The 26,077-nt window shown below is 43.9% G+C and overlaps 1 protein-coding gene across 1 annotated transcript in view; it reads left to right on the top strand.

Annotated features, from left to right (window-relative positions):
• The window catches only part of C2cd2 (C2 calcium dependent domain containing 2), a 57,408-nt gene that overhangs the window by 14,629 nt on the left and 16,702 nt on the right, over positions 1-26,077 (top strand). The window contains exons 3-10 of the mRNA XM_051191964.1: positions 10,672-10,791; positions 13,659-13,763; positions 16,156-16,278; positions 18,979-19,102; positions 20,837-20,945; positions 22,081-22,145; positions 24,167-24,291; positions 25,091-25,262. Of these exons, the coding sequence (XP_051047921.1) occupies positions 10,672-10,791; positions 13,659-13,763; positions 16,156-16,278; positions 18,979-19,102; positions 20,837-20,945; positions 22,081-22,145; positions 24,167-24,291; positions 25,091-25,262 (943 nt within the window). The remainder of the gene's footprint in view (positions 1-10,671; positions 10,792-13,658; positions 13,764-16,155; positions 16,279-18,978; positions 19,103-20,836; positions 20,946-22,080; positions 22,146-24,166; positions 24,292-25,090; positions 25,263-26,077) is intronic.

The raw sequence follows: 26,077 nt of genomic DNA, 5'->3' as shown, positions 1-26,077 counted from the left end.
ACTCCCAGAGTGGCTGCCCTCCATTGGTTACGGGCTATGGGTGTAGGAAGGGTGGGACTTTGTCTTTGGACCCCCTCAGTGGCTCTTAGTTGCCCCTAACCTATACTCATTTATGGGAGTGTGGTGTGTGTGTGTGTGTGTGTGTGTGTGTGTGTGTGTGTGTGTGTGTGTATTATATTCCTGAGCTTCTGGGAGAATAAGACCCCTTATTTCTGGATGTGACCTTTTCATTTTGGACAGATGCCTTGGCCAGCCATAACATACCCATTTTTAGAAAGGACTGGAGCCAGAAAATAAGCTTTTCTCATAGCATGTCTCAGTTGGGACATTACTTAACTCTCCCATTAGAAGAAGACCAGAGGCATGGGGATCTCTTTTTAATATTATTCTGGGACTGAGTGTAGCTTTGCTGTGTTCTACTTGACACCATTCCCTGTAGGGTACAAATTTCCAGTGAAATCTTTGTCAGTTTCCCCATGGTCTCCTTGCTGTATAGAATTCTTGAGAACTTGAGGACCCCAAATCCATGGGATAGAGAAAGGAAAACTTTTTTTTTTCCTATTTGGAAGATAGAATATTTTATTTACTTATTTATTTATTTAATATATTTTCTTATTTTACATATTGATCCCAGTTCCCTCTCACTCCCATCCTCCCATGCCTCCCACAGACCCCCATCCCATCTGCCATCCACTCCCCAGAGAGGGTGAGGCCTTCCATGAGGGATCATCAAAGTCTGTTGAGTCATTTGGGTAGGGCTTAGGCCCTCCCCTCTGTGTCTCTGGGCTAAGGGAGTATCCCTCCATGGGAATGGGCTTCCAAAGTTCCTGCACTAGGATACATCCTGGTCCCATTGTCAGAGGTACCATTGACTTCCCTGGCCTCCTAACTGAGCCCATGTTCAGGGGGTCTGGATCGGACTTATGTTGGTTTCCTAGCCATCAGTCTGGGGTCCACGAGCTCCCCTTGTTCAGGTAGGCTATTTCTGTGGGTTTCTCCAGCCTGGTCTTGACCCCTTTGCTCATCACTTCTTTCTCTCTGCAACTGGATTCCAGGAGTTCGGCTCAGTGTTTAGCTGTGGGTGTCTGCTTCTGCTTCCATCAGCTACAGGATGAGGGCTCTAGGATGGCAAATAAGGTAGTCATCAATCTCATTATTGGGGAAGGCCATTTAAGGTGGCCTCTCTACTATTGCTTAGATTGTTAGTTGGAGCCATCCTTGTTGGTCTCAGGACAGAGAAATGGAAACTTTTGATTCCAAGACTGTTCAAAACCCCTTTCCTGCTAGCTTCTTCCATGGCCTCGGGGGTTTTGTTGTTTTGTTTTGATTTTTTTTTTTTTAATTTGGCCTTAGCCAAGGCTACATGTCTTGTGCTAAGAAAGGGACAGGTTTCCCCCCCAGCCCAAGCCCAGCTTGATCCTTGACTTGATATCTTCTCTCAGATGAATAAGAGTAAGGACTGGGTACTTGTGAACAAATACAAAGGGCCCTGAACTTGGACTTTGTCCTGCATCCTTTCAAGACGCCTGAGTGTCACCATTGGTGTCTTTGCAAACACAGGTTCATCAGCATCCCCTTTCTGAAGCCCACAGTGAAATCTCTTGAGGCTTGAACAGAGAAAAGTACTAAGGACAGGACAAGATTCAGGTCCTGCCCACCCCACTGAGTCTGGAGCAGTCTGGTAAATGCAAAGACTTTGGACATTGAACATGTACATTTATCTTATTGTCATAAACTGGGTATCTTCCCGTTCAATTCACTCTGACCCTCACAGCTAGAAGTTAGTGTCACTGGCAGGATCAGAGGCTGAGGCTCACGAGCTGGCCTTGCTGTACACCCCATTTCTGATTGTCGGGACAAATTGGGGTTTCCCAGGACCTCTTTAGTTCAACAGATAATTGGAATGGCACACAAAACCCAGGAACACAGTTTTTGCTGTTTCCAGTTTATGAAGCTATAGACAAGTGAAAAATGTGTACACGACGTGTGTGGAGTAGGCATGGTCCCCACGATACTCTGGACGTGGTTCCTCCCAGGACCGCACTTCTTCACCTGAACTTGGATGGAGACTTCAGCACTCTGAATGATTGCTTATTGTTCAGTTGCTTGTTGACCTGGACCTTCAGTGCCCTGGCTTCCCTGACCTCTTAGTCTTTCTGACCAGTCCCATCTAGAAGCTGTCTAGGGACTCCCAGCTATCAATTGTCTCATTAGCCCACAAGAGACACTTGCAAGCCCTGAAGAGTGGTGGCATTTTCCTGTGGAAACACTCTTCAAGGGGCATCCTGTTACATGAAACTTCCTTCAGGCACAACCCTGACCCTGCTGTCAGGCACTGGCTGAGGAAGGCCAGCTGTAAAGAGATGCTTCATGGGCCTGGGCTCTGCCCTCCTGAGGCCTTCCTGCCTCCTTTCTAGCCTCAGCATGCACCAACTGGTGATTTCTCTTAGACTTAATTACATATTTACAGAGGAACTAGTTCCTACCTACATTCTCTTTCCTCACATCCTGGGATAGGTCTGCTCTAGAATTTTCCACCCAGGAACATTTCCATACAAGAGTGGGCTGGAACCGGTCTATCCTCCAAAGTATGCAATGTGGCCCTCCTGTTTCTCAGCTGGAACAGAGGCTTCCCCATCTGGTGTCTTCATAATCTAGGTGCAAAACTTGATGACAAGATCAGCTCTACCATACCTCAGACACCCATATTGTCATATTCCTTTAACAGGTGGGATGGGTGTGTAACCCTTGGTAGAAGAGGAGAAATTCTAAAAAGACATTGTTCCCTCTTGTCCACTGTCAGCCTACCGAAACAGTGAAGCCCAAAGAAATAAAACTTCTCCTGGAATGCAATGCTCAGGGAAAAGAAAGGTTGAAGCTTGGTATTAGTCAAAAGAGAAACTTGTCTCTCAGGAAGAGATTTCACACAGTGCTGACAGCTTATCAGACTTCTGCCAGGAGAGACTGAAGCTGAGAAGTGATGGGTCAGTGATGAATGGTGAAGCGCCTTGACTAATTGCTCAGCTATAACACACCCTTTGCTCTCTGTTTAAATATCACCCTCATGCCAGGATCCTGCAGATAGACTTGGGACTACTTGACCCTTTATTGGATTCTCTTTCCAATGTGGCTATAGTGGATACTTCTTTCTCTGCTTTTTATCAGTGTTTGTCACTTTAATAGGTGTATCGGGGCATGTAGCTGGGCCAGGCTGTTAGGTCCCAGCTTGTACCCTGAGAACTCTGCTGTAACTTGTGTTTGTAAAACTCAGCAGTGCCAGCAGTGGTCACACTTAGAACAAACCTTGAAGATTGCAGATATGTTACCTTTCTGGATGAGGCGCCTGGTGCCGTTATAAGCTTTAATTGACTCAAACCAAGGTTCCTAATAATATAAGGACATGTTTAGGCTAAAGTTTTAAAGAAACGTTTGTGCTTGCCCAGCATTCAGGAAAGGCCCAGCCAGGCAGCTGGGTTTCAGTGGGTGGTGCTTGCTCTTCACTCCAGGCAACAGGGCCTGTTTATCATTTGGATCCTTCCCCTGTAGTGCTGGGCATTGAAAGCCAGGGCAGGATTCCATAGAGGTCCATAACATCCATACATGTGATGGCCTTAGGTGTGATGGGCCCAAGCTGTGTTTCTTACACTGTCCCATTGGATGGAGGAGAAACTGAGACAAGAGAGTAAGTCACTGGGACAAAGAACAGAGCCACCAAGCGGTGGCTCTCTGGCCTCTATGCACAGTATTCTCTGTGACTCTTGCACCCACCCACATCTGTCAGTGGAAGATTTAAGAAAGGGAGATATGACAAAGAATGGGACATTCCGTGAGATTGTAAAACCATAGTAACAAACAGTGTAGGAAGTTGGGAAGACCAGAACTACCCAGGATGTGCAGCCAGGGTGATCACTTAATTCTACCTGCATGGCTGTTGTCCTTTGTGTGCTGACATCTATGCAAAGAACATTCTGGCTCCTGCTCTGTCCATTCCTCTCTAATTTTCGAGGGCAGTGAATTTGTCTTTATTTCTCCTAACAGAAATCGCCATTGATCTTTTTGTTTGCTTTGTATGACTTGAAATTCCAGTTGTGCCATTAACCTGGTATGTATGCTAAAATGGCAGGTGAAAGCTCCTCCTGAGAGGTCCCACCCTCTGAGTGCCATTGTAAACACTGCCCCTGAAGAAACATGCTTGTTGGGCATTGATATATGGTGAAATGACCCTTGGTACCTTGTAGATCAGTTAGTTTATTGAAGTACAGAACATCATGGATAGATGGCAGAATGACTTGGGCCCTTAATAAGAAGTACTAAATGCTAGCAAGGAAAAGACCCAGTTCCTTTCAGTCTTCCTTTTAAAGGAAACATCTTCTTCATGTCTTCTTATGTAGGGAGAAAGCTTACACACAGATGCTTCTGTGTGAAGCCATATTGCATAGTCACAATTCCCCCCTGAAGTACAATACTGTGGGAAAGCCTGCCTCTTTTTGTTATATACTATTCTGATATGATCAGAAAGCAAGGCTGGAGTGGGAGTTGGAATCCAGAACAGAGAACCAGTGCGGTTCAGACACACCCCATCTGCCCATCATGCCTTGGAGTTGGCTGCCATCTTGTTTCCAGAATTTTTCATTTTAGTACCCTGGGAAAGTTCCTTATGAAATAACCCATCAGGTCTATATATTGTGATTCAGTGGGCAAACAGGATGCATTGGTTACTTTCTCATCACTGTGACAAAATACCTGACAAAAGCAACTTAAGGGAGGAAGAGCTTATTCTATTTATAGTTTGAGAGGATATAGTTCTTTGTACTGGAGAAGACATGATGGCAGGCGACTGGGGCAGCTGGTCACGTTGTGTCTGCCCTCAGGAAGTAGATAGAGAGAGACAAATGCTGGCGCTCAGCTGGCTTTCTCCTTTCTTAGGTCCAGGATCCCAGCAATGGGATGGTGCTGACCACATTCAGACTGGGTCTTCCCACCTCAATTAACCCAGCCCAGAAACCCTCTCACAGACACACCAGTGGCTTGTCTCCTAAGTGACTCTAGGCCCTAGCAAATTGACAGTGTTGGCCATTATACAGGGTAAATTGTGTAGATATGATAGTGCTTAACTCTAGCTTGTTTTACTTTTTAAACTGAGGACCCTCTGTTTCAGAGTAGACATTGGGTTTGGTATCCTCACATCTTTACAGAATGTTTACAGAGGTGAAAGATATCTGATTTGGGAATTGGTGATAATGGATCTGTAATCTGGTAGGAAATATACTTTATTGAGAAAGAGATACCCATGCCCTTACCTTTGGCTTTCAGAGTATTAAAACAATTTACTTCAAGTTGCAATTTCGTGAGTAATCTCATGCCAAGGAAAGAAAAGGCTAAAATTCTGATGCCAGCTAGAGGAGGAACTTGCCTCCTGAAAAGGATTCCCACACAATTTGTCAGACTACATATCAGGAGAAAAGAGAGGCAAGAAATGGGACAGTGATGGGCAGGATGGGCAGGATGCCACCTCCAACCAGGACAGCATGCCCCATGCCCTCCATTTGAACCTAAACCTCTTTTCAGCCCCCACTCTGGTGCAAGACATATTTGGGGGTTAACTGAACCTCTTTCCTTATTTTCCTCTTCACAATATGGCCACATTGAATAATTCTTCTATCTATGCTACTCTGTTGTTTGTTTGGCTTATAACATGTGATCCAAGTTAAAAAGCATCCCCTAGTAACTCTTTAGGTGCATTTTCTTAGCTGTGCCCCAAGTTCCTTTAGAGGCAAAAGTAAAGAATGGTTTGAACTCTAGAATGTTTTGAGAGGAGGTATTACCACAGGTGAGTTGGAAAGGAAAGTGAAAGTGGTGAGATTTTAAAGGATTTGGGACTTTCTGGTTGGCAAGCAACAGCAGTGACTTGGGACCTTTGACAGGAAACTTGGGGCTCCCCTTCTACACAAGGCATATTTCCCAGACAGAATCTGTATGTGTGGGTGTAAGTTCTCAAAGCCAGAGAAAAGAGCGGGGAGAGGGGACAACAATATCCTTACCCAAGCTATGGCCTGCCCCCTTGAAAAGGACAGTATCTCGTGGGAAGTACAGTTGGGCTTCTGTTCTGAAATGGTGGTATCATTGAGGATTCTGTGGATGCTTTGGGGGAGAAAAGATCTCAGGACCCAGGCAGGTCTGTGGCTTATTTTAGTTTTATCTAGGAAGCTCACTCCTGAGAGGCAAGTGCACACATAATAGATAGTAATGATATTTAACCTTTCAAAAAGCTTGGGAGATGGCTGTTGGTAAAATGTTTGCCTTATAAGCATGAGGACTTGAGTTCTATCCCCAGAATTCATATTGTTAGTTTTTTTTGTTTTGATTTGAATTTTGTTTTAAATGTTGGACATGGTGGCATGTGCTTGTAATTCCACAGTTGGGGAGGTGGAGGCAGGCAAGCTACCGGAGCTTCTTTCCATATAGACTGGCCTGATTGTTGAATCCTAAGGCTCAGAGAGAGAACAGGAAGTAGAAAGCTGGGTATGGTGGTATAATCTTTTAGTCCCAGCACTCAGGAGGCAGAGAAAGGTAAATCTCTAAGAGTTCAAGGCCAGCATGGTCTGTGTACATTGTGAGTTCCAAGCCAGCCAAGGGTACATAATGAGACTTTGTCTTTAAATTCAAAACAAAACAAAATGAAAAAAAACAAAAAAAAAAAAAAAAAAAAAAACAAACAAAATCAGGGTGGCTGGGAGATGACTCATTGGAAAAAGTGCCTACCATGAAATCATGAGGACCTGAGTTCGTATCTCCAAAATCCACGTAAAAGTCAGGCATGGCAGTGTCCCTATGTAACCCAGTGCTGGGTGCAGACAGGCCGATCCTGGGGTTTGCTGGCCAGCCAGTCTAGCAGAAATGGTGAGTTCCAGGTTGAATGAGAGGTTTTATCTCAAAAAAAAAAAAAAAAAAAAAATAGGTAGAGAAGCAATTGAGTAGGACAGTCACCATCAACCTTTGGCTTTCACACTTGCCTGGACGGGTTAACACATCTGCACACATTCGTACACAACACATGCAAGCTTGTATGCATTTATGCACTGTCATTCCAGAACAGATACTTGGAATTCACACTAGAAGGACCTAAAAACCATGCTTAGTCAGGTACACATCCTGCCCACTGAGGGGGTAACTAGGAAGTCTAGTTATCATCTAACTAAAAAGCTCTAGATTCACAACTAGATCTCTGCTCCTCATAGACCCTGAAGTAGGTGTCAACTCTGGGCATTCTGTACCTTTAAGATGGCTAGCAAGTTGTAAGGGTCCCTTGAACATGTACAGGGATCCTGCTTACTGCTGTTCAGTTGAAAGGCCTGAAAGTGAAGCCTTCTGTGTGGGTTGGGGAATTAATCCCCATCACGGATCACTATTAATATACATAAAGAAGATTACCAACTTAAAACCATTTGTTCTCCTCCATTTGACAAATGAGGCATGTGGATCTCTGGTAGCAGAGGTGGAACTCTGGGGAGGGGTTCAGCCCTGATGGCTGTCTGTCCACTGAGAGCTGTTTGATTTGACTAGCACATCAGAATGTTGAGGTCAACCAGGTGTGGTGATCCATGCCTGTGAGCTACTCAGGTGACCAAGGCAAGAAGAGTGTCATGGGTTTGAGATGAGCCTGAATTACGTAGTGAGCTACAAGCCATGCTGAGCCATAAAGCTCTTAAATTAAAAAAAAAAAAAATGTGATTAAGAGAGGTATTGTGACATCCTGTAATCCCAGCATATGAGACTGGAGAGTCCTGTTGCCTAAGCTATGTAGTGAGTTCAGTTAAGCCTGAACTACAGAGTAAGACTCTCTTTCAAAAGAGAAAAGAAAGAACAAAGGCAGCTTCCTACTCCCACAGGACTGATGGTGGGCTCAGGTGGTTTGTTTAACAAGATTTGGGATATACACTGTAGACAATAATAAAGGTCAGTGTGCATGGCTGATGGGCTACAACAGAACTGTGGAAGATCTGAGATGCCATTAAAAGACTTTCCAACCTGAAGAAGTTCCATCAGTAATTCTGCTAGCTCTGGGGGCAAGGGGAGATGAGTGACATCTCAGTCCCTCTTCCCATGGCTATGATAAAATACTTGACAAAAACAGCTTAAGGGAGAGAGGGTTTGTGTGTGGTCATTTGGCATTTACGTTCAGAAGGCAGAGTGGTGAATGCTCAGCTCACTTCTTTTTTATGCTATTCAAGACTCCAGCCAAGGGATCCTGTTTGTCTCCTTTATAATGGGTCTTTCCACCTCAGTTAATTTAAGCAAGATATCCCCACAAACATGTCCAGGGCTAACCTAATCTAAACAATCCTTCATGAATGTGAGGGGCGAGGGGTCAAGGGAGGTGGAAGAAGCTTGTCTATATGGGTGTCAAGTTTTTAACCATCATGAGCTTTAGAGTCTTGTGTTCTAGATGTCCTCAGGTCCCTTGAATGTAGTTATTGGCCTGATTGCTTCCTTGATTTACCCAAGTGTTTAGATACTCTGTGTTTCTCAAGGGATGAGTTTTAAAGCACACCTTCTCACCCCTAGCCAACTGTGTTCTTATCACAGTGCTGATGGGCTCAGTATAGAAGGTTCTAGAGCACCTTGACAGTAATGCTGCAAGCCCTCCTCTGTTTTATTGTTGTTTTATTTTCAAGTAGTAAAAGGCACAGGCCCTGGGAACAGCAGCATTTCCCTGCTGTTCAGTCATTGGTGTAGTTTCTCTGCTATCAAAATTTCCAGAGAGGATTGTTTATAGAACATTTATTTTTAACACAAATCAGCAACATTTCTTATCCAAACATTTTTGTGTTTTTGTTCCAACCCTCTGTGAACTCTGGGCATGGGGAAGACATAACTAGTCCCTGTCATTTGTCTTTTAAGAGCAGTGTCATGGGAACGGAGGAAAGAAAGGTGATCCAGTTTCTTCCAGAATTGAGAAACAATGTGAACTAGTGCTAGGCCTGTGTACTCAGGACTCTACTCCTAGATTTCAGAAGCTGCCTTAATGGGGCTCAGAGCACACCAAGGATGTGTTAAGAGTATGTGTGTTGGGGGGTGCTGTCAGCAGAAGAGAGCTGCATAGGGAAGTCAAGGTTAATAGAAGAAAGACAGGGTGGATGCCCTAGTTCTGAACTTTGTGCATTAGGCCTAGTAAAGTAATTGTTTTCACAATCTTTCTGCTTTGTGTTTTAGGTTCTGAGAAACAAACCAGAGAATTAGAGAATTTTCTGTCTCCTAAAGTGAGCCTTGGGGTTAGAGTCAGCCATTCCTTAGGGGAAGGCAGAGGTCTATCCTGTGTCATGTTCAGACTTCCAGTGGCTCACTGTCTAGCTTCTGGGCTGTCTAGCCACCCTATTGGCAGTACCTAGCATACCCTGTGGCTGCAGCCCCTATACCTGGCATCTAATCTTGGTGTGCACTGGGCATGCTCAGGGTTCTGCCAGGCATGTCTGGAGTCTGACTTAGAAGATCTGCTCCCCCCAAAAAATACTGTTATTTTCGTCATCAAAACACCACTCTGAAGTGTCTTATGACTTAGTAGATTGTGGTTTCTTTTATTGTCGATGTAATTACTTGTCTTTGTCTTCTAGAACTTTGTTGTAAAATGCAAGTTCATTTTATATTTGAGCTCATGTTATAATTCTATTTTTGTTAGACTTATTTAATTTTACAATTACTTAATGTGTACAGGTGGTGGTGGTGCACACCATTAGTCCCAGCACTTGGGAGGCAGAGGCAGATGGATCTCTGTGAGTTCGAGGTCAGCCTGGTCTACAGAGCTAGTTCCAGGACAGGCTTACTTTTAGCAAAAGATGGCAAGTAGCTTTTCTCTACATGAGGGTAGAAATGTCTAGGACTTAAAAAAATAAGTTCATTAATTATATTTTGTGTGGCGTGTGTGTATGTGTGTAGTCAGAGGCAACTTGATATGTTTATCTAAGTTGTTCTGTCACCAATAAAGACTCGGGAATCAAACGCTGGGGTAAAACTTGGTAGATAAAGAAGCAGCAGAGGAGTGACCAGCTGACCTCTTCGCATTTCCCAGACGGGTGAAATCTCTAAATCCCTCCCTGTTCCTTCCTATGCATCTTCTCTATCCACATTCCCATCTTCTCTATGGCTAATTCAGGTCAGCTAGTCACTGGTTCCGCCCCTGATTCAAGGTTAACTTTATTAGAACAGTCTCTGTCCTGCAACAACAACCTGTAGATGTTGGTTCTCTGCCTATACCATGCCAATCCTGGGTATGGAACTCATATTCTTAGGCCTGGTAGTAAGCACCTGTACATGGTGACCCATCTCATTGGCCCTGTTTAGGGAATTTGAAAGCAGCCATTGTGAAAAAAAATATGTAACAGTGATTTTTAAAGGAAAACAATATATATGGAAAAAGCATAACAACTAGATTTAAGCAGGACAGATTTTGGCTCTTGAGAATCCATCAGGAATCGAGCATCTGAGACAGTGTCTAGTTTTTAAAAACTGTACATTAGTAGAAAAGATGTACATCTCAGTGTTTATTCAAGATTGAGACTCAGAATTCTTTCCTTGATGACATAGAAAGTCTAGGTTATTGGGTGAAATTAAGGTGTCTGTGGTAAGCGCTGTCCTTGCTGTCTTCTGAAGAGCCTCTGTCCCCTGTCTCTCCAGATGGTGATCTGTCATGTGGTGGGTGAGACCCTTCAGTTCTTGGTCAGTGCAAGGCCTGCCTCCACCACCAGTTCAGAATGCCAGCTGTTTGATGTCCGGCTTTCCCCATTTCATTTAAAGGTAAGGCTGTGTAAATGCCATCCATCACAGGAAATCCATGGTAGATATAACCTTGTGTTCCCTGCTGAGTTGCAGAGTTTCGTGTTCTTATCAATTATGAGTCAGGTCATCCATCAGCTTTAAACTGTAAGCCACCATGAGCATGACTCATAACGGCACAGCACACTGTAAGGTCTGTACTGAGCATGGATGATGAGTCCCCACAGCTGTGTAGATGGAGAGCCCCCTTCTCTAGTTCCTCTCAGCCTATATACTCTCTAAGGTCATGTGGAATTGGGACAGAATTGTGTATAACTGGTTTTGAGAAGTAACTAGATACTGGGTGAGGGTCCTATGACCTACTCGGCCTCTTGTGAGGAAATGTCAGAATTTGGCAAGCCCAGCTTTGAAGATCTGTTACAAGCACATATAGATGATCTGATGAAAGTGATGTTAGTTTGACTCTGAAGATAGCCTCGTTCAATAGGGTCCTTGAGGGTTATGGGACTGTGGGCTCATGTTCCTGTTGGTTATACATTAGTTGTAAAAAGCTCATACCATCTCGCTATTTGCATGGCCACTGTGCCTTATACCCTTTCAGCTCAGTCACCGTGGATGTAGCCCTCCTTACCTAGTAGTCCATTCTCCTGCCAGCCTCTGTTTGTGTTAAGGATGTTTATGATTCCTTTTGGTCACCTAGAGACATAAGAAGTTCTTACAACATAAAGGTCTAGCCCTAATCACACCTACCAAGCCCCTTTTACTATGTCTGGCCCTATATAAGGCTCCAAGGTGAAGGCCTGATCATCTTTACATGATTTTGCCCCCTCTACATGAGTAGGACTATTCAATATAGGAGACCAGTTGAGGCTGCTGGAGTGGTTCAGGTGAGAGAGGTACCAGTATATATGGCACCTCATATATTACCCAGGGACATGTGAACATGGGTACTGGCCATGCCCAGCCCTGAAGACAGGGTACCCTGGGTCCCTTTGCTCTCTCCCCTCCTCTACGCCTTGATGGCAGAAAGAGAAGCACAGAACACAGGGAATGCCTTATTTAAATAAGGCTGCAGAGTGCCAGTGACACTTGGTGTGAGGGGCTGCCCGGGCAGAGAAGGGGCTGGAAAGGGTGTGGTGGGAAGGTCTTCATAACCATTCTGAAAGAACAGTGTAGACCAGGTCAGAAACTGAGCCATTGTCTGCACAAATAGGTGACAAAAGGAACACACATAAGGGCTGGAAAAAGGGGCTCGGTAGTTAGAACCACATGCTGTTCTTGCAGGTGACCTGGGTTTGGTTTCCAGCATCCTAATGGTAGCTTACAATCTTTCATAATTCCAGTTCCAGGGGCCAGGGGCTCCAAGCATGCATACAGTACACGTACATACACATAGGCAACTCATATACATTGTATTAATTACTTCTTATTGCTGTAATAGAACACCATGACTAGAAGCAACTTGGGGAGGAAAAGGTTCATTACAGCTTACAACTCTTGGGTCCAAAAAAAGCTTTTTTCCATCACTTGGCAACAAGCCAAGGAAATGTCCTACTTTTTCTTTGTATAAACAAACTCCACTACCTGTAGGAAGTAGCCCAAAGGGTACTCAAAGAAATGAAATTTGGGCAAATGAATGGGTTTCATTTTGTAGAATTTGGAAAATTAAAATATGTATCCTATACCATAGATACATATTCAGGATTTTAATGGGCAATTGCTTTGAGTTCTGAAAAAGCTGATTCTGTAATCACACATTTAATTAGAAGTTATGGCCATTGTGGGAATACCTGTACAAATTAAGACTGATAATACCCCAGCATATGTCTCTAGTAAAATGAAACAGTTTTTTGCATATTACAATATAAAGCATATTACAGGTATACCTGTACAATCCTACAGGACAAGCAGTTATAGAAAGAACTAATCACACTGTAAAAGATATGTTTAATAAACAGAAAGCAGTAATAAAGACTCACAGAGTTAGATTATACAATACTTTATTAACTTTAATTTTTTTAAATGCTAATAAGAAAGGAATCACAGCTGTAGAGAGACATTGAATAATAGACGGGGGAAAAAAAACTGCTGAATTAAATCACCCTGTGTATTTTAAAGATATGTTGACCTCAGAATGGAAACTAGGATATGTGTTATGTTGGGGGAGGGGCTTTACTTTTGTTTCCACAGAAGGAGAAAAGCTACGGTTATTGTCAAAATTGGTAAAGATTAGATTTGAACAGGAGAGACTTCTTGATTAAAAGACATGATAGTTAATCAAATGGTGTGACTAACAAATGCCTTCATTTGGTCAATATAACCCAAGTAAACTCCCCAAAGTTAGGGGAATAAAGGCACACAAAAAGGAATCACTCCATCGCTGAAGGAAGTCAGGGTAGAAGAAGCTCACGGTGGGAGCCTGGAGGCAGGAGTGGATGCAGAGCCATGGAGGAGTCCTGCTTACTGGCTTGCTCGCCACGACTTTCTCAGCCTGCTTTTTTATACAGCCCAGCACCACCTCCCCAGGGGTAGCACTGCCCATAATGAACTTTGCTCTCCCACATCAGTCATTGATCAAAGTCCCCACAGGCTTGATGGAGGCATTTCAAAGTATGTCTAGGTTTAGGTCAAGTTGATGAAAGCCAATCAGCACCCACATAAAGTAAAAGTAAGTCTTAAAAAGCGAACATACAGAGAGCATCAGTGCACATGTACACAGCACACAACTTGTCCATATTTGTATGCACACCTTGTACAGACACAGCACGTAGTACAAACATATAACACATATACATAAAATATGCATGCACATATGCGTGTGCACACGAGATAATTAAGGCTCAGGTGAGAAGCTCAGCTACCCAATAACTGATGGTTTGTTCTCATAGATGGAATTCCACATGGAAGAGAAGAGAGAGGACATTCAGATCAGGTGGTCGTTCACCCATGCGCCAGAAACAGCCATCAAGATCCAACCCCAGGCCCCAGGGGAGGTCAGTCCGTAAGTTTTTGTCATTTTTTTCACTGGTTTATAGATGCATGGATAGGGCATATCTCAAATTGGGTAGCTCTAAGGTGGGTAGCCCCTGTTAGCCATTCTCCCCATACTGACCTAGGTCACAAGAGACAGGGCACTGTGGGGGGACAGCTTTGATGGAGAATACACTGTCCCTTCCATTTTGGGGACCTCAGCATGTGAGGACAGAAACTGGGCTGCAGTGAGTATGTGCAAAAAGAGCCCTGGTGTCACTTTTCATTACTGGACAGGAAGTCTTTCCTGTGGCTTTCACAAAATTCCCATGTAGTTCTGCTCTATTTCAACAGGTCAGCCACCGAGGCCTCATCACAGTAGAGATGTGGGCTAGAAAGTGTGTTTGCCAATTAGAGACTTTTCTTTCCTTCTTCCTCTTTTGTCTTTTCCTCTCCATATTTTTCTTCTGCTGCTGGGAATGGAACCCAGGGCACTGAAAATGCTAAACAAGTGTTCCACCCCAGTCCTGTCAATATTTTAGCCTTTGTGGGATATTTTGTTGTTGTTGTTGCTGCTTTGGTTTTTTTTTTTTTTTTTTTTTTTTTTTTTTTTTTTGAGACAGGGCTTCTCTGTAGTTTTGGGGGCTGACCTGAAACTTTTCTCTGAAGCTTGGGAGGCTGTTCTGAAACTTGCTCTGTAGAACAGGCTGACCTCAAACTCACAGAGATCTGCCTACCTTTGCCTTCCAAGTGCTGGACTTAAAGGCGTGCACCAACACCATCCAGCTCTTTGTGTTTTGCTATAGATGTATGCAGTGTGAGGGTTAGGATTTGGTTGGTTTGGCTTTGGTTTGCTTTGAGCTGGTAAATTTAACACACACACACACACACACACACACTAAATACTGACTGAAGCTTATTAACTAATATCAGATTGGTAACATAGATATGGGGGAGGGAGGAATCTTGAACACAGACTGGTCCCCTTCTCAGTAGAAGAGATTGAACATGTCAGGGCTTGTCTGTGTGGACTGCAGGTCTGGACAGATGATGTCATTGTCTGAGAGAAGCAAATAGCCAAAGGAAGGAGGAGGAAGAGAGAATGAATTGAGGCAGTCCTTCCTTCTCTTCCCTTCTGCTGCTAGCTTCTCTCTGATGATGGCATCATTTGTTCAAGCCTGCAATACACACCGGCAAGCTCAGCCATGTTGAATTTCTTAATGCAAAGAAGGGCACCATTCTGTGTGGTTTCTTAAGTCATCCCCCCGCCATGGATAGCTTTGTTACCAATCTGATATTGATTTATTTGCCTCAGTCAATGTTCAGGTGTAGGATTTTCCCATCTTTATTGATTAATATGTTTATTTTAATTTTATTTTTATGTATATGGAGGTTTTGCCTGTGTGTGTGTGTGTGTGTGTGTGTGTGTGTGTGTGTGTGTGTATGATATGTGTGCAGTGCTTGCAGAGGCCAGAAGAGGGCATTGAATCTTCAGGGACTGAAGTCAGAAAAGGTTGTGAGCTATCTTGTGGGTGCTGGGAGTCTTCCTCTGGAAGAACAGCCAATGCTCTTAACTACTAAGCCTTCTCTTTAACCCCTTGTGTATATTTTTGACTATTGAAAATTTGATGGTTCATCAGGTAAGAGCACTGGCTACTCTTCCAGAGGTCCTGAGTTATATTCCCAGCAACCACATGGTGGCTCATAACGGTCTATAATAGAATCTGTTGCCCTGTTCTGGCATGCAGGCATACATGCAGAGCACTCATACATAAAATATAAACAAATTAAAAAAAATAAAGGAAGTTTGATCCAAAGTCAGCACCACTGACAGACTGGGAAAAAGCTCTGCTACCTTCCATTTGGCTTTACTGATATCTGCACAAAAGTGACTTATGTCATTGTCTTTTTACAAAGATTATCTTGTTCATTCCTCCTGTACCCAGCCAGCAGCATGCTGGCTTCCTGTTCCTCATCCTGTAGGCATCCTATACATTTCTCTATGGAGGCATTCTGGGGACTACTTTGTGGCTCAGTAGCAGACCCACATTTCCCTAATGAATGAGAATAGCACTGGGGAGTCTTTGCACACCTTGTCTGGCCCTAAGCCCTGGCTCTCTCTGCCTGCCATCAAGTTCTTAGCTGGGCTATGCTTCTCTGCAGCTCAGGGGCCTCACATACTTCTTGGCACAATTGGTTCGTTATGGGTGAGGTCCCCAATTTTTCCCTGGCTGTGCTCCTGGAGGCTGCTGCTGTTCCTAGCCTATCATGGGATAGCAGGACAGTTGCAGTCCCAGCGACAAGAGCCAGCATAGCCCTCACACCAAGGTTGCTTAATGTAGTCTGATGTTGTAATCATACCTGTCAGGTACCTGCATCTGATGTGCAATGATCTGATGGCCTTTCTCTCTTCAGAAGCAGGTGCTCGAGGTAAACATGCTTTCTGAAGCCCTTAAGGATCTTTTCAAGCACCTAGTTGATGCTGCCTCTCCATCTGTGTTTCTGAGCACCAAGCCCACACGGGTCAAAGAAGCTCAGGTAAGCCCAGATCACAGGACACAGGTGATTCTGAGCTTGTGTTTCCATTGCCCTCACCGCTCATGGTGGGACTGACATTGCAGATATTGTCCATGGTATTAGAATAGGGCCTCATGACCAGAGCTCCATGGTGAGAGAGGTTGTCAGGCTACTCACTGTTGTTCTTCTGATGAAGCTATGGTCCCCCACTTTGCACCATACATCAGACACTGTCAGCTGGTGATAATGTTTGGTGCTAAATTCTAGGTGACTAAGGGCACAGGGATATGAGAAGTCATCTTTACTCTCCTTTGCTTACATTGTGATAGGCACAGCTCAGCTAGCAGATGAGAACGTCAGGGGTTATAAACTTCCCTCAGGGTCTCTCAGAGGCATGAAAGTGGGTTAGGGGGTACCCAGCCTTCCCAAATATTGGAGTCAGTCATACATCCACAGAGGTTGGAGCAAACCCTGACCATTGCATCTCCCAGTAATCCTGTTAATGGTTGATTCTTAAAGAGCAGAGGAGATTGGTGACCATAAATTTGTCAAAATGGGAGACAGTTAACAAATAGTATTTTCAGAATCCACGTATTGAAAAAAGAAGGACCTATGCTATCATACCGAATCACATTCTAAAATGAAATTGTCCAGTTGCATTAAGTGCTATACGTATGACTAGGCTCTCCAGAGAAATAGAGCCCTGGGACATGGGCATGAGAGAGATTTATAAGATATATTATTGCCTTGTGGCTGATACATACACGGTATGATTCCAACCTATGTCTGAAGCAAAGCTTAGAATAGCTTTGATGATTTGGCCTCAGTCCATGCTGACCACAGACTCAGAGCTCAGATCCGGGAGGACCAGTGTTTCTGTTTGATTCTAAAAGCAGAAAAAGACCACGGTGTGGCTGAGGTGCCTGGAAGGAGGAATTCCTTCTTATTTGAGGGTGGCTTATTTTTTTCAACTCAGGCCTTCAACTGATGGGATGAAGCCGACCCTATTAGGGATAGTCATTTACTTTACTCAGTCTGCCCATTTAAATGTTGACCTGTTGGACTATAACTTAGTCGGAAGAGTACTTCCTAGCATGCAACATGCATGAAGTCCTGGGTTCGATTTCTAAGACTATGTACACTGGGTATGGTAGCACATACCTATAATACCAGCACTTAGGAAGTAGAGACCAGAGATCAGAAGTTCAAGGTCATCCTCCACTACATAATGAAACTAAGGCCAATCTGGGTGACACAATACTCTGTCTCAGAGAAACAAAAATCTGTGTCAAACCACCATCACAGAAACACCCAGGTAGTGTTTAACCAGAAGTGGAACCCTCATAGCATAGTGGTAAAGCACTTTTGTGCCTGTATGGAGACCGTAATTTGGATCCCTAGAACCCAAAGTAAATGCCAGGTAGGCATGGTGGTCTGCCTCTAATTCTAGCCTCAGAAGGCAGAGACCAGAGGATCCTAGAGTAAGCTGGCTAGCTGGACTAGCTATATTTGTGAGCTTTGTGTTCATTGGAGAAACCCTGCCTCAATGAATAAAGTGGAGAGTGATTAAGGATTACACTTGCTGAGAACCACAGGCTTACATATGCACAGACAGGTCCATGCTCACACCACATGTGAACCTACACACATGTAAACACTCATATATACATGTACATGTACATATGAATGAAAGAAAAAAAAATAGCCACACATATACAACTGACAAAGTATCACATCTCCATCCCACCCCAGTGCTTTAAGGAAGTTTATAGTTCTTGCTGGCCTTTGGCATTCTTCACTCACTGCAGGGAAGAACCTGGTCCAGTTCAGTGTTTGCTGGGTGTTCCCTATCATGAGGGTTAATAAACACTCCCCTAGAAGTAGCTGAAGTTCAGTCAGCACCCAGGATAGTTCCTACATGGCTTTCACTGTTTGTTCAGCACTACTCAAAGAACCTTCTGGATCCTTAGATTCTTATGCAAAATTTAAGAGCCCCTGTGAGCACCATCATGGCAGCCATTAGCTGATGCTCTTCTGAGATGCCATAATACTGCACCTACCTCTGGATTGGTGGGCTCTGCTGGGAGACAAGAGGTGATCACAGACTGATGGACATTCATATCTAGGTATTGTCAAGCTTGAAGGCCAATTCACTATCTAAAGCACCTCTCCTGGGACTGAGCATGGAACCATTTGCTGGCTAGTCTTCACTGTCCTGGGAAGTAGACCACAAGCAGAATATGAATAGGGTCATCATTGTCTGATGGTTTCTTCATTTGGGATAGAAAAGGCTCACCATGGGGCTGGAAAGATGTCTCAGTGGTTAAGAGCTCTTGACTGTTCATCTAGAGGTCCTGAGTTCAGTTACCAGAAACCACATGGTGGCTAACAACCATTTGTAATGGGATTTGGACCTCTCTTCTGATGTGCATGAAAAAAGAGCACACATATACATAAATAAATAAATCTTTTAGGAAGGAAGGAAAGAAGGAAAAGAAAAGGCTCACCTCAGAGGCAACAGAACCTTCCCATGAGACAGGAGTGTTAATTCTAAGTTGATCCTGGCAGTCAGGTCCCATTCTGGTATCCTTGAAGACACCAAAGATACCACCCATATAGAAGCCGGTGTCCCTGGCTGTCCTGTCATCTCCTTACAAAAGTTAGTGCCTCTGGCCATCCCCTCACATCCTCACAGCTGTTACCCTGCTTTTCTTCCCACAGACTCTACAGTGTACTTCCTCTACTGCTCAGGAACCCTGCCCTCCCAAACCTCCAAGGGCTCATGAACTGAAACTGCAGGTGAAGAATATCCGAGTCTCCCTGCTAACCCACCCTGGTGCTTCAGGTGGGTCTCACTACTGTTTGAGGGACCTTCCTTGGCTTGGGCTGGCGAATCCTCATATGGCAGCCTGGTTGGGTCTCCAGTATGATTCCTGCATTCCTTGGCAGAATATACAGTGAAAAGCCTGGTCTTTGGCTAATGGTCTTGGGGTCCAGAGGCCCCCCCTTAGCTATAACCCCCTTAGCATAGTAAGCAACTGTGGCTGGTGATGGCCAATCATGTATACCCAAAGAGGTTGTGGAAAGGATTCTAAATGTTCCAGAAGCAGACAAAGGGCATATACTTGAAACAGTGGCAATGCTAGTAACAGATTGAAATAATTATACAGGATATATATGCCATAAAGTGTCATACTAAACCCCATAAATATGTAAATTTTATAATCTAAACTTATCTCATGTACATGAAGGCCAAGGGAGAGCAGTGTCATGGTTGTTCTACCTGTTTTCAGCCTGACAGATACTAGTCTTGGTTTTCTTTTTTAAACTGAGCCAATAAATTGATGTTGAGTAGCCCTGAGCCTCTGAGCAGTGCAGCTTCTGTTGTCCTAAAAAGTGGGGTAGGAGGGGGAGTATGGTGGAGTATGGGGTATGACGGCGGATCAGAGGGCTTAGGCTCACTAATGCCTCTGGTGTTGCTGATGAGAAGAAGACAGCTGCAAGCCCTGGCCCTCTCCAGGATTCCTAGTGGTCACTGAGGTCCCCAAGCTCAGCAGTCTGAAGCAGGATGTGACTGATCAATTGCAGCTTGATGTTGATGGAAACAGACATGTGGTTCTGTCATTGTTTAAGAATGCTAGGAATTCTGGTCACTATTTACAAAGGTTCTCTCTCTCCCCAACCCCCAACCCCACTTTACAAGGCATAAAGGTGCTTCATTTGAACTGTCTTTACAAAGCTGGTTGTAGATGATTTTTTTTTTGTTTGTTTGTTTGTTTTTTGTGTGTGTATGTGTGTGTTTTGTTTTTTGGTGCAATTACTGGCATGTTGCCTTTCATATCTGTATCAACTAGTGGCCAAGTGGATTTCCTGGACTAGCAGCCATGGGTGGAAGGTCCAATTTTGGGGTACACATGCTATGAAACCAGATTTCATTCCCTATCTGTACTAAGATGCCAATATCAGGAAATGGATCTGAGTCTTCCCTTTAGGAGAGACTGTGAAAGTTACCCTGACCTGATGCAAGATAAGGAGTCAGGCCCTGTAGTAGTTACTAACCCCAGAGGACTTCAGGACTGATGCTGTAGAGGAAACATTTTCTCAGAGCTGGGACAGCTAGCTGTGAGATGTCACAGTGCCTATTACAAGTACCTCAAAAGGACCTTGGGTTAGATAAGGAATGAAAACACCTGTTTGTTATAAGTGGGACATGGGTTGTAGTCACAGTTTAAGTTTAGGAACAGCCATCCTTTGGGCAGGTTGTTAGTCTTGTCTAGAAGTGAGGCCAAGCCTCAGCCCACAGGCATGTTGCTTGTGGGTGAGACTCCATACCTGAGAGTCCTGCCTACTGCCAGAGTTGATGAATTGATGGAAGAAAGCAGACACTGGGGTCAGTCCAGGGCCATTACCACCAAGTTATTGCCCCAGCATTGAGAGTGTATAAATGACAAATGACAGAAAGGTCTTTTAGGTGTAGGTAAGCTTGTCAGTTAATTTATCCTTCCTTGTGTGGGTAAGCAAAGTCTTAATGCAATTAAAAATATAAAAGCCAATACAAGCCTGCTTCCTCTCATCACAGGGAGCATTAGCCATGTGTGTGTGGCCCAGCTGAATGATCCTGCACAGCAATTCATCAGCACCCTAGTGAGAAACGCTACAGACCTCACTTGGGAGGAGGAATTCACCTTGTGAGTACAGCCTGCCTCTCAGGGGCCTGGTGGCAACAGTTAGGTTGGCTCAAGATGGACGACAGATCCTTGAAGAATTGTACTAAAAGTTAATTAAGGAAATGAAAACAAGTCCTGAGTCCAACATGAACTTTTTAAAGGCAGTTCTGGGCATCACATTTCTCTTTCCTTGTTGTGATACTGGCTACTTCCCTGCTTCCCTTAGCAGCCTGCCACACAGAGTGGGAGGAAACCTCTAACTGATGTCAACCTCTGATGGGGAAAATAGAAAAATGGGGACACACAAACCACTTATAAATGGTAACCAGTATGTCATCACTTAGGGTCCAATGATGCATTAAAATGCATCCATGTGGAAGCTGTGGCTCTGGTCAGGAGTATTGGCTGCTCTTGGGATCCTGGTACTCATATGGCAGTTTACAACTATTCCAAGGGATTGATGCCCTCTTCTGGTGTCTGCAGAGACCAAACATGCATATGATATACATACATGCAGGCAAGACATGCATATACATAAAATAATTTTTTTTTCAAGATAGGGTTTCTCTGTGGCTTTGGCTATTTTACAGTCCTCGATCTATAAGGACATGAATAGAATTTGTTAAGGCCAAGGCAACAGAGAACTAGACATTTGACAAAAATGCAGATGCTTTGCAGTCTGTGATATCTTAAGGAAAAGATGATGGTGGATATAGCATGGAAACAGGAATGCTACATGTATCTTAAGCAAAAGGTATCTTAGGAGGAGGAGGGAGGCTTGTTGGATATTCCGTGTTCTATATTCCAATGTATATTTTTTGGTTATGCAAAGGGACATAAGGTTGTTAGTCATTAAAGGCAGACTGCCTGCAGCCTGACAGTTCAGAACTAGACACTGAAGCACCCAGGGGTTAGCCTTTTAGAGGAGATCCATGGAACATCCTATGGTGACAAGCATATTAGACAGAGCTAATAAAGCAGCCATGGGGCATATGATGGGTGACCAGTACAAACTGAGACCTTGATTTCATTTGGTTAATTTTTATTAACTTAAAATTAACAGTCACATGTCACCGTTACTGTTTTAAAAGAAAAACTATGAATCATGTGTCTACATTGAGCTTTGAAGGGTTCACAGGTTTTGTTCTTTCCACAGTGAACTAAACGCTAAATCTAAGGAACTGCTCCTGCAGATCTCAGAGAATAAGTGTTCTTCAGAAGGTGGGTGGAAGACTGCTCCAGATCAGCACCCTGACCAGGGCTCTAGAAGGGAGATGGGAGAAACAGCCAAAGAGGCAGGCCCCTCCTCTGAACCACAGGTCTCCCAATGAAATGTTTAGTACAAAGTCAAACATCAATAATATCATTCATTTGGGGGTCATGCTGGTCTGGTTTTTATATTTTTTCCTTTATTTCTATTGTGTGAGTGTTTTGCCTGCATGTATGTCTGTGTACTGTGTGCATGTAGTGCCTACAGAGGTCAAACAAGGTGTCTGATCTTCCAGTTTCAGATGGTTGTGAGCAGCCATATGGGGGCTAGGAATTGAACCTAGATTCTAAGTCACCTCTTCAGTCCATGTTTCTTCAAAACTAGAATCTTCCTTCAATAATTTTTAGATTAGAGGAGCAATTTTGAACCATTCTATACTTAATGGACTGCCTTCATTTTTTTAATTAAAAAAATAGTAACAAGTAAGGTGGCGTTGGTGCACACCTTTAATCCCAGCACTTAGGAGTCAGAGGCAGGCAGATCTCTGAGTTCGAGGTCAGCCAGGTCTTTAGAGTGAGTTCTATGACAGCCAGGGACTACACAGTGAAACCCTGACTCAAAAAAAAAAAAAAAAAAAAAAAAAAAAAAGTCATTTGGGCTAGAGATATGGCTCAGTAGTCAAGAACACTGATTCCTCTTCCAGAGGACCTGATCTCAATTCCCAGCACCCGCATGGTGGTTCACAACCATCTGTAATAAGATCTGGCACCCTCTTCTGTCCTGGAGGCATACATACATGCAAGCAGAAGACTGTATAGATAATAAATATATTTTTTAAAAAATAAAGTAGACATATGATTCAAACACAGGACAGGATAAAGTCACCGACATAAATGCGGACTTGAGTGTGTACATTGGTAGTGCCAATGTTTGTTTTACATTTAGGGCTGTGTCTGTGGAGGTCAGAGGACAACTTGGAGGAGTTTGTTCTCTCCTTCCATCTTGTGGGTCCTGGGGAATCAAGCTTAGTTCATCAGGCTTAGTGACAAGTACCTTTACCAGATAAGCCATGTCACTGGCCACATTATTTTTTTCTTTCTTTTTGTGGTGCTGGGTTTCAAGCATGCTAGTTAAGTGTTGTGAATTACATTTCCAGACTTCTTGGATGTTTTAAAATCCATGTAAACATTAAAATCTGAAAGGAAGAGACCATTGGCCTATCCAGCTGTGCCACTGAGTCTTTTTGTGATTTCCTGAAGGGAAGTTGGAAGGCAGGTGACTGACTGGATGATCATGCCCTAGTTACCATCAAGAGGTCTGTGTGAGCCTCTCTGAGTCTGCCATCTTTAGGTGCCTGGGGAAGTAGTAAGAAAAACCTTCCCTTCTTTGAGTGGATATGTGAGACACCCTGCATCAGGCTACCATTGGCTTCTCATCCCTCCTGGTCCTTGCTCCTGGTGACTCATCCCTCCATTCCAGGTTAGCCTGATAGAGGCTGTGAAAGCTTTACAGCTTTACAGAAGCCATGCAGAGTGTGCCTATGCAGCCCATGTTTAAATTCTCATTATGAATATTCACCCTATTGCCCATAATCTTTATGTCCATTTAGTCATTGCTCCCCATCTCTGTCTCCCTCTTCCTCCTTTCTCGCCCTATCTCTCCCTCTTACTTACTCTTCCTTTTACCACACAGGCACGCATTTGAGAGTAGGACACTGTCATTATGCCCTTGACCCCTCATCCTCCCATACTTGTTTTGCCCAGAACATTCAGTAGCTTCTTCATTTCCATTGATGACATTCCTCTTTCCATCCCCCACTGTCTGTTTTCCAGTTTCTGTCAGTGGTTCAAGGATGGTTGGTGCAGTTCCACACTCTATGTGGTTTAGATATTGCTTCTGCCAGGTCTGACATATAGATTTCCTGTGGAATGCCTGCAGCCTCTTTTTATTTAGTAGAGTTAACGGGACATCCCTTAGGGTGTGTGACGACTGTGGAAATATCACCATTGCTTCTCTTTGTCTTCCACTCTAGGTCTGTTGGGGACAACAACCATTCACCTGGACTTATTCAGGAAGCAGCCTAATGGCCCACACACCTTCAGACTGGTCAGTGGAACAGAGCCCGACAGCTTGGTGTTAGGCTCAGTAACTGCAGAGGTATGATGCCATGTTCTCTGCTGCTACAGCCCTGTCTCCTGCCTGCCAGGGCTCACTGTTAACTTCCATATGATGGGCTAAGCTCACCCAGGACACCCTCTTCTCTCAGCATGTGCTTCAGGCTCAGGTGGACACATCTTGCCAAACCTGGCTTAAGCTGGGTACTATAGGAGATGCCTTTTCCAAGTATTACCTCAGCTGACCCAGCTGCCCTCCTTTTAAAAAATTGTCTGCTGGGTCATTCTTAGCATTTAATGAATTGGAGCTGGGCTGGGCTCTCCTGGGTCTTTGTTAGTCCAGGTTGATAAAAACAAAAGCAAAACCAAAAAAAAAAAAAAAAAAAAAAACCCAAGACAACAACAACAATAAAACACTGAAGAACATGGGTGAAGAAACTAGCAGAAACTAGTGTACCACTGCTAAGTCAGCTTGTTGCTTTTATCTGCAGGGTTCATTCATATCTGCAGGTCCACAGCTGCAGCTTGCACCAAGCAGTCTGAAAATATTCAACAGAAAAAAAAAAGCCACTCAAACTGCATCATATTGAACATGTATAGACCATTTTTCTTATCATATCATAATTCTTTGGACTGTACAGAAAAATAGCTGTTCCCTTGCATTTGTATCATATTTGGTATGAGAGGTCATCTGGAGGTCATTACTGTACCAGGAAAGGAAATGACTCCATGTTCTGTGAGGGACTTGTGTGTGGGTGTTGATCCAGTGAGTGTGGGAAATTGCTGTCTATGGAAGCCCTGGTTCCACTATGTTTCAAAATAAATGTCCACCTATGCCACAGTTTTCTTACATAGAACCTGGTGAGCTGAAGTCCTGGCCCGCTCCTCCTGTTTCTGCTGCAAAGATAGAAAAGGACCGTACAGTGATGCCATGTGGGACTGTGGTCACCACTGTCACTGCTGTGAAGACCAAGCCTCGCTTTGACACTGGGAAGGTGTCCCCACTGAGCTCAGGTGAGACCCCAGAGTGTAGTCTCATTGCAGGAGAGCCACAGGTCCTCAGCCTCTATGCGTGGGCCTTGTCCTGCAACACAGCACTTTAAGCTGCAGCACCAAGCTTTGGCAAAGAAGTCTGGTAGCATGAAAAGAAAGACATTTGGCATCAGACTTTTGCATTGCACAGTTATCTTTATATTCTATGAAAAGTAGTTAACAAAGAGCCAGGCATGATGGCAAATGCCTTCAATTTCAGCACTTGTGAAACAGGCAGGTGGATCTCTGAGTTCCAAGATAGCCAGGGCTACATAGAGAGACCCTGTCTCAAAAAAAAAAAAAAAAAAAAAAAAAAAAAAGAAAGAAAGAAAGAAAGAAAGGGAGAAAGGGAGAAAAGGAAGAAGAGGGAGGGGGAGAGAGAGTTTATTTAAAGGGCAAAGGTGAGGTTCTGTCTGGAATTTATACCAAAATTGCAGTCTGGTTCTAATACTCTAGCCACATGGACTCTGTACTCCATCACATTCATGATGGTTTAAAGTCTATTAGTTGAATGTATGTTAAACTCCAATGATAAAGAGATGTGATGTAGGGCTGAGGATGTGGCTCACTTGGGCAGCATTGGCCTAACATGGATGAAGCCCTGGATTGGATCCCCAGCATTGATTGTATCAAGCAGGCATAGTGACACACATCTGTAATCACTGCCCTGGGTAAGTAGAGGTAGAGGATCAGGAGTTCAAGGTCATTCTTGCCTAATATGAAATTCAAGGCCAGACTAGGATATATGAGACCATGTCTCAAAAACATTTTTGTTTGTTTGTTTGTTTTGTTTTAAC

The sequence above is a fragment of the Phodopus roborovskii genome, unplaced genomic scaffold (assembly GCF_943737965.1).
Source record: "Phodopus roborovskii unplaced genomic scaffold, PHOROB, whole genome shotgun sequence".
NCBI classification, from domain to species: Eukaryota; Metazoa; Chordata; class Mammalia; order Rodentia; family Cricetidae; genus Phodopus; species Phodopus roborovskii.
The sequence above is the reverse complement of the archived record's forward strand: the minus strand, read 5'-3'. Positions and strand labels throughout refer to the sequence as shown.